Below are 12,849 nucleotides of genomic sequence, written 5' to 3' on the forward strand. Positions count from 1 at the left end.
TCAGTTGTGACACGATAACAAAAATAAGCATCAGCAAAAGAAAAATAAGTTTATCAAATGACCTAAATTAAGGATTGAGCAAGTGATGCATAATGTCATTTTATTAACAGAGCTGGAGTTTCTGTGTACAATCTTCTACCACAAGCAGCATATTTGGAATATTAGGCAGAACGTGCTCAGAATCACAGTACTGAAAAGGCCATTCAGTCAACAAAGTCTCTGCTGCTCAAGGCATCTTCGTTGAAATAATTGAAGATTTGACCTCAATTTTTAGACTTTATATGCACGTTTCCTCTCTTATACAGTGGCTAATTGGCCAATTTTTTAGTATTATGCTCACCATTGTTTAGGAATGGTACTTTAAAATATTGCATTAAAAAAGCAGAGGACAAACAATTCAATCCCATGTTGGAGGTCCAGCCAACTAAAAACAATTCCAGGTAAGTTCATTCACTGAGCTGGTAGATTTGTTCTTCGACCTTTTGTCACAATGGCAGCTAATAGTGAGACTCAGATGAACTGTTGGTGTTCTCTCCCATTTGCTACATGTGGGTCTTGGTCTGTTGTGGTGGGTGACAACACTCCAGTTTCATTTTGTGGGGTCGGTAAATGGGGGCCAAATCAATGTTTGTTAATGGAGTTCCGGCTTGAATGCTAAACCTCTAGGAATTCTCGTGTGTGTTTGTTTAGACTGTCCCAGGATGGATGTGTTGTCCCAGTTGAACTGGTGTCCTTCTCTTCATCTGTGTATGGAAACCAGTGACATTGGTCATGTCTTTTGGCAGCTAGTCGGTGTTCATGTATCCTGGTGGCTAGTTTGCTGCCCAATGTAATGTTTTGAATTTATTGGACTCCTGATGAATTTAAAAAAGGGTCCCATACCAACAACCAGCAGAATGAACATCTACAAAAACATCCTGCAACAAACATTACATTGGACAGATGGGCAGTGTGGGATATAGGTAAAGCAGTGTTACTTCTGCAATCATAATTACTTAAGGTAAATGAACTCACACCTGTGTATAATTGTTTCAGCCAAGAGCTGAGTTAACACGAATGAAAACTATGTGAAGGAAATATAATTATTTTTATATTAGCTAAAATGTGCATACAAGAATGAAGTGCGCCTGCAACAATGGTAGATGTTACAGACAAAGATAAGGTGCTGTGAAGGAAGGGTGTTAAGCTAGATATGCCTGTACAAACAGTAGTTATAAGCATCTGTTTCCTGCTTCTACGAAAACAAGAACAAAACACAATCAAGAGGTCATAAGGCCCAGTATGGGCAAAGAATAAAAGGAAAGGGTGCTTTGGCAAGCAAGCAAGTGAAACAGATGGTAGTGAAGACCACAGAGGGATGTGGTCAAATGGCCTGAGGCCAGAGATAAACATTTGCCACGAACAAGGCCGGATGATCAGCGATAAATAAGAGTAGTGGGCGTCAGGCTTAGAGTAGTGGGAAATGTAAACAGGGGCAGAGCAATGGGAGGAGGGAAGAGAAACTAATTACATAAATATTGTGTACTCATTAATTTCAGTGTGTGTGCGCCTTGTGGACAGTAGACACCACATCCCTCTTGCAAGTGCGTAATAAACGATACTACTGCTTCAGATCTTGTCTCAGACTGAAATTATTGAATTGAGTGAGCTTCGTTTCTCACAGTAGGAGACTAGCCACCAAAAAAAAAAATCAACAATCACTAGGATCCATACATGCAGACAAAGAGGAACACCAGTTCAATTGGGCCAATACATCCAGCCAGCCACAGGCTAAACAAAGACATGCACAGGAATTCCTAGAGGCTTGGAGTTCTGGTTTGAATGCCATTAACAAACCAAATCAATTTGGACCCCATTACCAACCTCTCAGAAAAGGACTGGAAGTGACGTGACCACAAACCAAGACAAATAGCAAGTGGACAGAACACCAGTGCTTCATCGGAGGCTCACTGATGTTACCTTGCATGGTGACAAAAAAAAATCTACCAGCTCAGCACGCAAACTTACAACCTGAGCTACAAATCTACTCAAATTTGTAAAAATCAATTCCTCTTTGAGAATAGTGCAACCGGTTTGCAAGTAGAGAAAAATAAAATCACATTAAGTTCTGTTTTCATGTGGACTGCAACATAGAAAGCTGCCAATCATTTCCTACATGTACTAATCAGCACAATTCAGGTCAACGTAGGCATTCAATATGTAAACTAACAACTTATTTTGCAAATCTTTGCTTCAACAACTCAATCCACTGGATAGATTACAAATTTCAAAATTTCATCTTAATAAGATAGCCCTGGAACAACTTAGGATATCTTTACACAGCAACATTGAAAAAAACAATCATGAATTGGATTACTATTGCCACTCATTCTAGAAAGCCACTTACCAAGGTTTCAAAAAGAGTTTAGCAATTCAAGATGATATTTTAAAAACTTCAAGCTTGCATTACAAAATGATGGATGACAGATCAACAACACAACCTACATAATCCTCAGGTCATTACGAGGAAGCTATTGTGACATCATAAAATAACTCGACTACCATTTGTAGTTAAAAGTCCCCAAAATAAATGCAAAAAGTACAAGTAGTTTTATGGTCTCAGCAAGCTAAATCTCCAAAATGAGAACAGCTCATGATTATAGGAATTTGTGGTTGAAATTTAATAAACCCCACACTAATGAATCCATTATGTCAATCTCTAGAGGATTAGTTTAAGATTCATAGAAAGACTTTGTACTTTTAACTATTGCTTGGGTTTCCTGCAAGATATTAATGAAAAAAGTGTATTGTTTTCAGTTTCAGATCCAATATTAAAAGAAACTGTTTAGAGCTAGTACAAATAAAATCTGAGTTAAAGGCCATGTTCAAGTCATCCTTGCTCTGGTTGCATCATGTAGGTCTGAATATTGTTCAAAATAAATACCCTGAGGAACCCAAGCATCCTGTGGTGTAGCGGTGTCCTGGTTCCGTCCCTTCCTACTCCAGATGGATTAATATCTCTGAACAGGTTGAAAGTGAAAATATATCTGCATTCCTCTACAAGGCTTTTGTGGTACAAAGATAGCATCCCTCCCTGCCTGAGCAGGAGGATCTGGGTTGAAGTCTCACCAACTCCAGAAATAAGTAAGAGCATCCCTGTACAACTGGATTAGAAATATCTATCCTAAGATAATTAGGGCTTATGAGGCATTGTGGTAGCATCTCTTGTGGTGGGCTTGGAAATCAGAGTTCAAATCCCACTCAGTCTATTTGCAAGTCATGTCTGAACAAAGTTAAAAATCACAACACCAGGTTATAGTCCAACAGGTTTAATTGGAAGCACACTAGCTTTCGGAGCTTCACTCAGGTGACAATCACCTGATGAAGGAGCGATGCTCCGAAAGCTAGTGTGCTTCCAATTAAACCTGTTGGACTATAACCTGGTGTTGAGATTTTTAAACTTTGTACACCCCAGTCCAACACCGACACTCCAAATCATGCCTGAACAAGCTGACTATCAAGTTATCCTGATGAACATCATTGCGAGAGTTTGCTTGCTGGGATGATTGGCCAATGACCAATCTTCCTCCTTTGGGATAGGATTAACTTGAAAACTTCTACATCGAGCCATCTCACCAGAGTTCTGCGAACTTCAATCTTTTTAGGGGTAGTGATCTAGGAATAGCATTCAGATAAAAAGTTGCCAATGTCATCAGCTATAACTGTCACCTCTCTTTTTTCATCAATGTTTTCACCAACAAAATGATGTCTTCCAAAGCAAAGCAAGCAGATTAACACTGTTCAAACAAGTGCCACTCCATACCACTATCAAGACACTCTCCATTACTTTGCAGACGCTTTAGATTAGATTACTTAGTGTGGAAACAGGTCCTTTGGCCCAACAAGTCCACACCGACCCTCCGAAGAGCAACCCACCCAGACCCATTCCCCTACATTTACCCCTTCACCTAACACTACGGGCAATTTAGCATGGCCAATTCACCTAACCTGCACATTTTCAGACTGTGGGAGGAAACCCATGCAGACACGGGGAGAATGTGCAAATTCCATACAGACAGTTGCCTGAAGGCGAGAATTGATCCTGGGTCTTTGGTGCTGTGAGGCAGCAGTGCTAACCACTGTGCCACCATGCAGGGATGATCAATAAAAAGATGGATGATGCATTAACAAACCCTAATTGGATTTGACCTTTGAATAATCAAATATCTAGTCAATTTTCCAATTGTTGGGTAGAGGATTGTATTTTAACTGTGCTGGGATATTACAGTTCATTCAAAATTACAAGTCTTCAGTAACTACAGGGACTTTGTCAGGATCAAAGCAATTCTTGGAATCAATGAAAGTGCATTGTTTACTACTCAGCTACTTAGCAACCATTTGGCCAAACAGTAACTTCATCAGATTTACACCTTATTTTTAAGTGTGCCTAGTATTGTTCTCATCATGCTTTCCTGCATTACTCCTCAATGGGCCAAGGCCAATACCACAACTTTGTGGTGCTGGAACAACAAGGGATATTAGAAAGTTTTGAGAAGCTTTGTAGCTCAGGTTGAGGTTCTGGATGTAGGTTTGCTCACTGAACTGGAAGGTTTGTTTTCAAACATTTCGTCACCATACTAGGCAACATCAGTGAGCCTCCAGATGAAGCTTCAAACCTACTTCCAGCAAGGGATATGCTGGGCTATAAAGCAACATATTGTTAAATATAATTCTGCTACTGCTTTACATAACTAGTTTTGAAATGCCTGTATGGAATCGCCTCATTTAGCAGGGTGGTAATGTTACTGCCACAACAATATCTTCAGAATTGAAATGGAACCTGATCCCTAGAGGGCTTTGCGCTATCAATACAGTCACAGACAACATACCTGTAACTTGTAGATCATCAGGAATGGAGGTCAACTTTATATTCCTCTTACTGGTTCCCTCACCACCTGCAATTCCAGGCTGCCAGATAGATCTTCAAGGACTCTGCCAGCTCGGTTAGCAATTTGGCTGCAGAGCCAATAAGTACTGACTTAGGACAGTGCTTCCATGCAGTAGTCAATAAGATAGGGATGAGGGAACAAGGGCAAGGTCTCTCCAGACAAGCCAAGCACAGATATTGCAAAATTGAAGAATCCAGACTTTTATTACAAATAGCTATGTATCGTGTCTGGTCTAAAATGAAGTTATAGGTTACAAAAGTGGATTAAGTTATAGGTTGCAATCCCTGCAGTTACTGAAGGCTTGTAATCTTGAACTAGCTATAATGTCCCAGTACAGTTAAAATACACAACCACCCAACTATGTAGTTTGTGATGCTTCAAGTAATCCCAAGCAAGACAGCTTAAGAGGCCTTCACATTGTCAGGTGACATGCTATGGCACAGACATGATATCAGAAGCACATCTCAAAAGCTCACCACTTAGTCAAGGGTAATAACTGGCATTCCAGCCAGAGAAAGCCACATCCTGTATATTGACTGCAACACTCCCCTTCTAAAAGAAAAAACCCAAATATATTTACATGATATGTCATCAATTCAATAATTAAACAAGTGAAGAGTTTACTGACTAACTATTTAAAGTCCAACACAATGCCTCATCAGTTTGACAACTCATTCTGATCTGGTGACTTTATACCCACCTGGAGTGGTATGCATTGTTCCCCAATTTGGATGCCTAACTGCTGATAGCTAGAATTCCACATCACCACACAATCACATTCTTGCACATAATCTTCATAGTTTAAAAAAGAAAACGGAGGAAAATACATTTTTCAGAAGGTTGAGTGCATTCAGAATTCCCTTTCTTAAAGGCAGTGGATGCAGAATATTCAAGTTTCTTTAAAGAAAGGCAGAGGTGATAACCAAAGGGATGAAAGATTATTGGGGGAAGTGCAAGAATCTGAGTTGAGATTTAAAAAAAAAATCAAATGAACCATTATCCTATTGAATGTGAACACATCACTGAAGCTGGCAGACCAAGTGGAGAAAACAGCTAATGAAGCATATAGTATCCTTGACTTTATTAATAGGTGCCTAGAACTAAAGTCCTAATTTTAGTATCCCTCCTACAGGAAGGATGTTGTTAAACTTCACAGGGTTCAGAAAAGATTCACAAGAATGTTGCCAGGTTTGGAGGGTTTGAGCTATAGGGAGAGACGAAGGTTGCGGCTATTTTACCTCGAGTGTCAGATGTTGAGGGGCGACCTTGTAGAGGTTTATAAAATCATGAGGGGCATGAATAGGGTAAATAGATGAGGTCTTTTCCCTGGTGTGGAGAATCCAGAGCTAGAGGGCATAGGGTTAAGGTTAGAGGAAAGATTTAAAAAAAGGGACCCAAGAGGCAAATGTTTTGATGCAGAGGGTGATGCGTGTGCAGAATGAGCTGCCAGAGGAAGTAGTAGAAGCTGGTACAATACAGCATTTAAAAGGCATCTAGATGGGTTTAGAGGTATGTCTTCGAGGAGAAAGTGAGGACTGCAGATGCTGGAGATCAGAGCTGAAAGTGTGTTGCTGGAAAAGCCTGACCTGCTGAGCTTTTCCAGCAACACTTTCAGCTTAGAGAGGTATGTGCTTTGGCACATTATTTTAGGATATCTGCTTGACATGGACAAGTTGGACCAAAGGGTCTGTTTGTGTTGTACATCTGCCTCTAGGTGTCAAACTTATAAGACACTTGTTCAACTTCAACTAGAGTGGTGTGTACAGTCAAGGGTGCCACTTTTGGTAAAAGTGTGACCTGAACTAGATGGGCAAACATGCAGAGGAGTGTCACATGGAATATAATTTACACAATGAGATGCTGCATTTTGATACAACAAATCAGGACAGAACTTACATACTTAGTGGTATGGTCTTGGGGAGTGTTGCCAAACAAAGACCTTGGGGGCAGATTCATGGTTCCTTGAAAGCAGAGTTCCAGGTTAAAGATGACATTTTGTATGCTTGCCCTTATTGGTGAGTACATTGAGTAGAAAAGTTGGGAGGTCATGTTGCAGCTGTTCAGGAATGGGGTAGACCGTTTTTTGGAATATTGCATTCAATGCTAGTCTCCCTGCTATAAGAAAGACATTGCAAAACTTGAAAGGGCTCATAGATGATGTACAATTAAGTCACCAGAACTGGCACATTTGAACAATTGGGAGGCTGATTAGGTAGGGCTATTTTCCTTAGACTGTGGGAAGTTGAGGGGCAACCGTATAGAAGTTTATAAAATCAGGAGGGGCATGGTTATGGTGAATATCAAAATTTTTTCCCCAGGATGGAGAGTCCAAAACTAGAGGGCATAGGTTTATGGTGAGGGACAAATTTTAAAAAAGGACCTAAAGGGCAACTTTTTCATGTAGAGCGTTGTGTGTATGGCATGAGTTGCCAGACGTGGTTGGTACAATTGCAACATTTAAAAGTCTTCTGCATGGGTATATGCATAGGATAGTTTACAGGAATATTAGCCAAATGCAGGCAAATGAATTGGATTAATATAGAATGTTTAGTCAGCATGGATAAGTTGGACTGAAAGGTCTGCTTTCATGCTGTACACCTGTATGACTCAGTGTAAAAGTCATTTTCAAGAATATAGTTCCCAGAATGAGAAATTTTAATTGAGGATAAATTGAAATTAAACTGTCCTTGTGTAGAGGAGGTTAGAGGAAATTTGGTAGTGATTTTCAAAATCTGACCAGGCTGGATATAACAAAAGACCATAAAATAAAGGAGCAGAATTAGGCCATTCGGCCTGTCAAGTCTGCTGTGCCATTTGGGTCATGGCTGATATGTTTCTCAATCCCATTCCCTGCTTTCATCCCATGATGCTTAATCCTGGTATAAGCCAAGAACCTATTTCAAAGGACCATAATTTCCCTTCCGACATGATCAACAATGCTCTAGTACATCACCTCCACGTCCTGCATCGCCACTCTTGAACACTAACTACAACAAGGATAGAACCCCCCTGGTCCTCACTTCTACTTCCATTAATTTCCAGATACAGCGCATTATTCTCCACCATGTCTGCCACCTACAAATCAGACCACACTAGAGATATTTCCCTCCCCACCCCTATCAGCATTCCACAGAGACCATTCCCTCCACAACCCTCATTAGGTCTATGCCTCCCACCAACCACCTTCCACCACAAAGGTGTAAAACCTGCCCCTGATCTCCATCCAACATCTAAAAGGATCCTTCCACATCAGGATGAGATTTTCCTGCATATCCAAACACCTCATCTACTGTGTCCATTGCTCTCGATGTGGTCTCCTCTACATTGGGGAGGCAGGATGCCAACTCATGAAACATTTCAGAGACACACCATAACCCCAATAGCCTGTAGCCAAACACTTCAAATCTCACTCCCATTCCGCCAAGATCATGCAAGTCCTAGGCCTCCTCCACTACCAAATCCAAACCATCCAACACCTGGAGGAAGAACACATCTTCTGCCTTGGGACTGTCCAACCACATGTCAATGTTGACTTCACCAGTTTCCTCATCTCTCCTCCCCATCCCAGATCCAACCCTCCAACTCAGCACTGCCCTCTTGGACTGCCATATCTGTCCATCTTCCTTCCCACCTATCCACTCCACCCACCCCTCTAACACATTACCATCACCCCCACCCCACTTGTGTCAACCCATCACCTGCCCAGCTACCTCAACTCTTATTTATCTCTCAGCTCCATCTACCACATTCCTGTGGAAGAGCTTATGCGTGAAAAGTCAATTCTCCTGCTCCTTGGATGCTGCCTGACCTGCTGTGCTTTTCCAGCATCCCAGACTCTGAGCTCCTCACTTTCTCCACGAGAGCAGGTCTGCCTTAAAGATATTCTGATTTAGCCTCCACAGTCTTCTGCAACAATGAGTTCCACAGATTCACCACCCTCTGGAGGAAGAAATTCTTCCTCAATTCCAAAGGGATGCCCCTTCACTATGAGGCTGTGCCTTCAGGCCCTAGTCATTCCCAACAAAAACATCTTCTCCGCATTTATTCTATCCAGGCCTTTCAGTAGCCTCGAAGTTTCAATAAGACCACTCAACCTTCCGAGTTCCACTCTTCCATATGACACTTCATTCCCACGATCGTTGTGGACCTCCACTGGATCCCCTCCATCACCAGCACATTGTTCCTTAATGATAGGACTCAAACTATTCACAATATTCCAAAGGTGGCTGACCAGAGCATTATACAGACTTAGCAGTACATCCCTGCTCTCACATTCTAGCCTCCTCAAAATGAAGGCAAATATTGCATTTGCTTTCCAAAGAATTAAGACTTGGGTCCCTTGTGTTTCAGATTTCCAAAACCTTTCCTCATTTAGAAATGAATCTACACTTGAATTCTTCCTCCCAAGGTACATAACCTCACTCTTTCCAGCATTTTTTCCTATCATTTCTTTGCCCACTCTCCTGGCATGTCAAAATCCTTCTGCAGCTTCCTGCATCCTCAACATTATCTGCCCCATCAGTTTCGGAGTCATCTGGAAACTTGTAACAATGTCTTCAGTTATTCTTCACATTATACATTAGCAATCTGGAATAGTTGTAAATAGGGAGAACTCAATATACATTAGAACAGAAGGGCACATTCAAAATAGTGTGCAAGAGCAGCAAGCTTGATATGTAAAGACAGAAACGTTCAATTGAGTTTTATTCATAAAAAAGGATTGCTTATTTGGAACTAGTGTGCGAGGGTATGTTGGTAGGATGGTGGGAATGATGAATGACTGCCACTGGGCGATGAGGTTCCGTTGAACAGCCGACACAGGCAGTTTGGGCTCAATGGTCACTGTCTGTGCAGCAATACTTGTGATTCCCTCCATCCCCACTAATAGCTAAGTCAAAACAAAATGTTTTACGTAGTTGTGAATGAAGAGCCAATTGTCGATTTTTAAGGAAAAAAATTATCGCGAGCCATAAGCACTCCATCTGAATATAGAGCAACTAGTTACAGTAGTCCCAAGTCAAATCGGCTACGTTAAGACTGGAAGTGACATTGCGCTGTTCATAACCACACGTTTGAAAGCGTTTTGCAACCAATTCATGAAGCGCAGTCACTAATACAGCGTAGGAATTGGTACAGATTGAGCATTTCACTTTCATCTCTAGAGGCGAAAGAGTAGATTTTAAATTTAAATTTTAAAAAAAACGTAATTTTTTTTGAAAAACAAAAGTGTGCGAAGTTGAAGGATCTGCCTATTATGTCACATCCATCCTAGAGTACAGTATTCCCTCACTGGGGACCACGCTGCCAATTCAAATTGTGTTAACATGATCAAAAGGCAACCACGGCCCAATAGCGAGCGGGCACTTACGTCACAGTGCGCGAGGCAACCAACCAGCGCCAGGCTACTGGATTCGGGCAGGACAGAGCACGGTGACGTCACCACGGCGGGTTAATTCAAAAAACACCACACCGATGCGCATGTGCGTTGCAGCAAACTACATCGCTTTTTTTGGTGCATTTCGCTTATTTTCATCCCCCAAACACCACCGCCTAATCTACAAACGGTTATAAAGCACTTTAGGTACCTCGACGCGAACATAAGGAAGAGTCCAGGCCCAACCGGCTCTAAAACCAGGTCAGCCCGTTTAGTTCAGCACGCATCACATTCACGCCGATTGAAAAGTAAATAATTCCTTACCATTGCTGCGTTGAATTTTTACAATAAGCCCCACTTTCACATGCTCGAAATGTTGAGCCATTCTCTCGCACTAACCGAATGAAACGCGCAAAAACCCGTCAGCAGCGACGGTGACAGCCAAACCGAACAACTTTCAAAACAGCGCGCGCCAACCCTGCAGTACTGAACATGCGCAAGCGTCCATGCGGAGCCCGCCTTCCTTTATAGTAACCGCTTAAAGGGGAGGGTGCACTTCTCACACACCTCACTGAAGATCGAATTCTGTATCTAAGGGATGTTCGCCGACTTCAAACAGTGCCTTTAATTGTGCCAAGCTCAGTACAGTAAACGGTCACACCCCCTAGAAAGATCAGATCATCATTGTGTATTGTAGTGTTAATTAGGCTAGGTGAATGTTAACATCCAAGAGGTGCAATGGATTAAATTGTGCATGAAATTAATTGGATTAGGTTTATTGACACATGTACCCACATGAGTACATCTCACCGCTTATGGCACCATCTCAGGTACAAAGGTATCTAGGTACAGAATCTTAGGTACAATACGTAAAAATAAAGAAAACAAAGTTAAAAAATTAAACATCTTAATAAAAAGTGGAAAAACAAAGAAACACAATTAACAGTTCTGATTTGGAGGTGTTAACATTTCAATTAACAGCTCAAAGCTACAGTCAACGCTGAGTGTGTCGGTCTCGCCCTCCTCTCAAGGGCTTGACTTCACCAGCTTCAGGCTTGACCTTAGTCCCGCTGCTAACCTGAATTGAATTGAATTTATTGTCATGTATACCGAGGCACAGTTGAAAAGCTTGGTCTTGCGAGCAAAACAGGCAGATCACATAGTAACTAATAGGTAAACAGCGACAAAAACAAAAACACAGGTACAGGCAAATGTTAAGAGTTTGTGAGTCCATTCAGTATTCTAACAACAGTAGGGTAGAAACTGTTAGGAAACTGGCTGGTGCGTGTGTTCAGGCTTCTATACCTTCACCCCAACAGTAGAGGTTGGAGAAAAACATTGCCAGGGTGGGATGGATCTTTGAGAATGCTGGCATCCTTTCCTTGACAGTGGGCCTGGTAGATGGATTCTGTAGATGGGAGGTTGGCCTTTGTGATTGTCTGGGCTGAGTTCACCTCTCTCTGCAACAATCTCCGATCTTGAATGGTACAGTTGCCGTACCAGGTAGTGATACATTCAGACAGAATGCACTTGATGGCACACCTATAAAAGTTGGCAAGAGTATTCGCTGTCATGCCAAATTTCCTCAGCTGCTTGAGGAAGAAGAGACATTGTTGGGCCTTGTAACCAGTGCATCCACATGAAGAGTCCAAGAAAGCTTGTTTTGGATAACTACTCCCAGGAGCTTGAAACTCTCCACTCATTCCACCTCTGTGCTGTTAATGGGTTGGGGAGCATGAGTAACATCCCGCCAAAAGTCAATAATGAGTTCCTTGGTTTTGCTGGCATTGAGAGCTAGCTTGTTCTCAGTGCACTATTTTTCCAGGTCTTCCACCTCCTGTCTGTAGTCTGTTTCATTGTCATCTGAAATTCGACCGACAATGGTGGTGTCATCAGCGAACTTGTAAATGGCATTAGTCTGGTATTTGGCGACGCAGTCATAGGTATACAGTGAGTACAATAGGGGGGCTCCAGTGTTGAGTGTTAGTGACAATGAAATATTGTCCCCAATCTTCACTGATTGTAGCCTGTGGGTCAGGAAACTGAGGATCCAGTTGCATAGAGTGGCACTTAGTCTGAGATCACTTAATTCAGTATTCAGTCTCGAGGGGATAATTGTGTTGAAGGCTGAACTATAGTCAAAGTAGCATTCTGTTCTAGGGAGCAGTGAAGGGCAAGTGGTATGGCCTCTCTTCTTCCCCAATGGCCTTAGGGCCACTGGGCGGTAGTCATTGAGACATGCTGCATGAGCCTTCTTAGGCACGGGGATGATGTTGGGCCTCTTGAAACAGAGCTGAAGATGTGTTGCTGGAAAAGCGCAGCAGGTCAGGCAGCATCCAAGGGGCAGGAGAATCGACGTTTCGGGCCTGAGCCCTTCTTTAGGCTCATGCCCGAAACGTTGATTCTCCTGCTCCTTGGATGCTGCCTGACCTGCTGCGCTTTTCCAACAACACTTTTCAGCTCTGATCTCCAGCATCTGTAGTCCTCACTTTCTCCTCTTGAAACAGGCAGGGACAGTGGCTGCTGTAGGGAGAGGTTGAAGATGTC

General features: G+C 42.2%; 1 protein-coding gene across 1 annotated transcript in view; it reads right to left on the minus strand.

Annotated features, from left to right (window-relative positions):
* The window catches only part of LOC140479982 (kinesin-like protein KIF2A), a 66,466-nt gene extending 55,686 nt beyond the window's left edge, over positions 1 to 10,780 (minus strand). The window contains exon 1 of the mRNA XM_072574445.1: positions 10,627 to 10,780. Coding sequence (XP_072430546.1) covers positions 10,627 to 10,687 — 61 coding nt within the window. The 5' untranslated portion in view covers positions 10,688 to 10,780. The remainder of the gene's footprint in view (positions 1 to 10,626) is intronic.
* Positions 10,781 to 12,849: the final 2,069 nt, after the last annotated feature.

Source organism: Chiloscyllium punctatum, chromosome 7 (genome assembly GCF_047496795.1).
Source record: "Chiloscyllium punctatum isolate Juve2018m chromosome 7, sChiPun1.3, whole genome shotgun sequence".
NCBI lineage: Eukaryota > Metazoa > Chordata > Chondrichthyes > Orectolobiformes > Hemiscylliidae > Chiloscyllium > Chiloscyllium punctatum.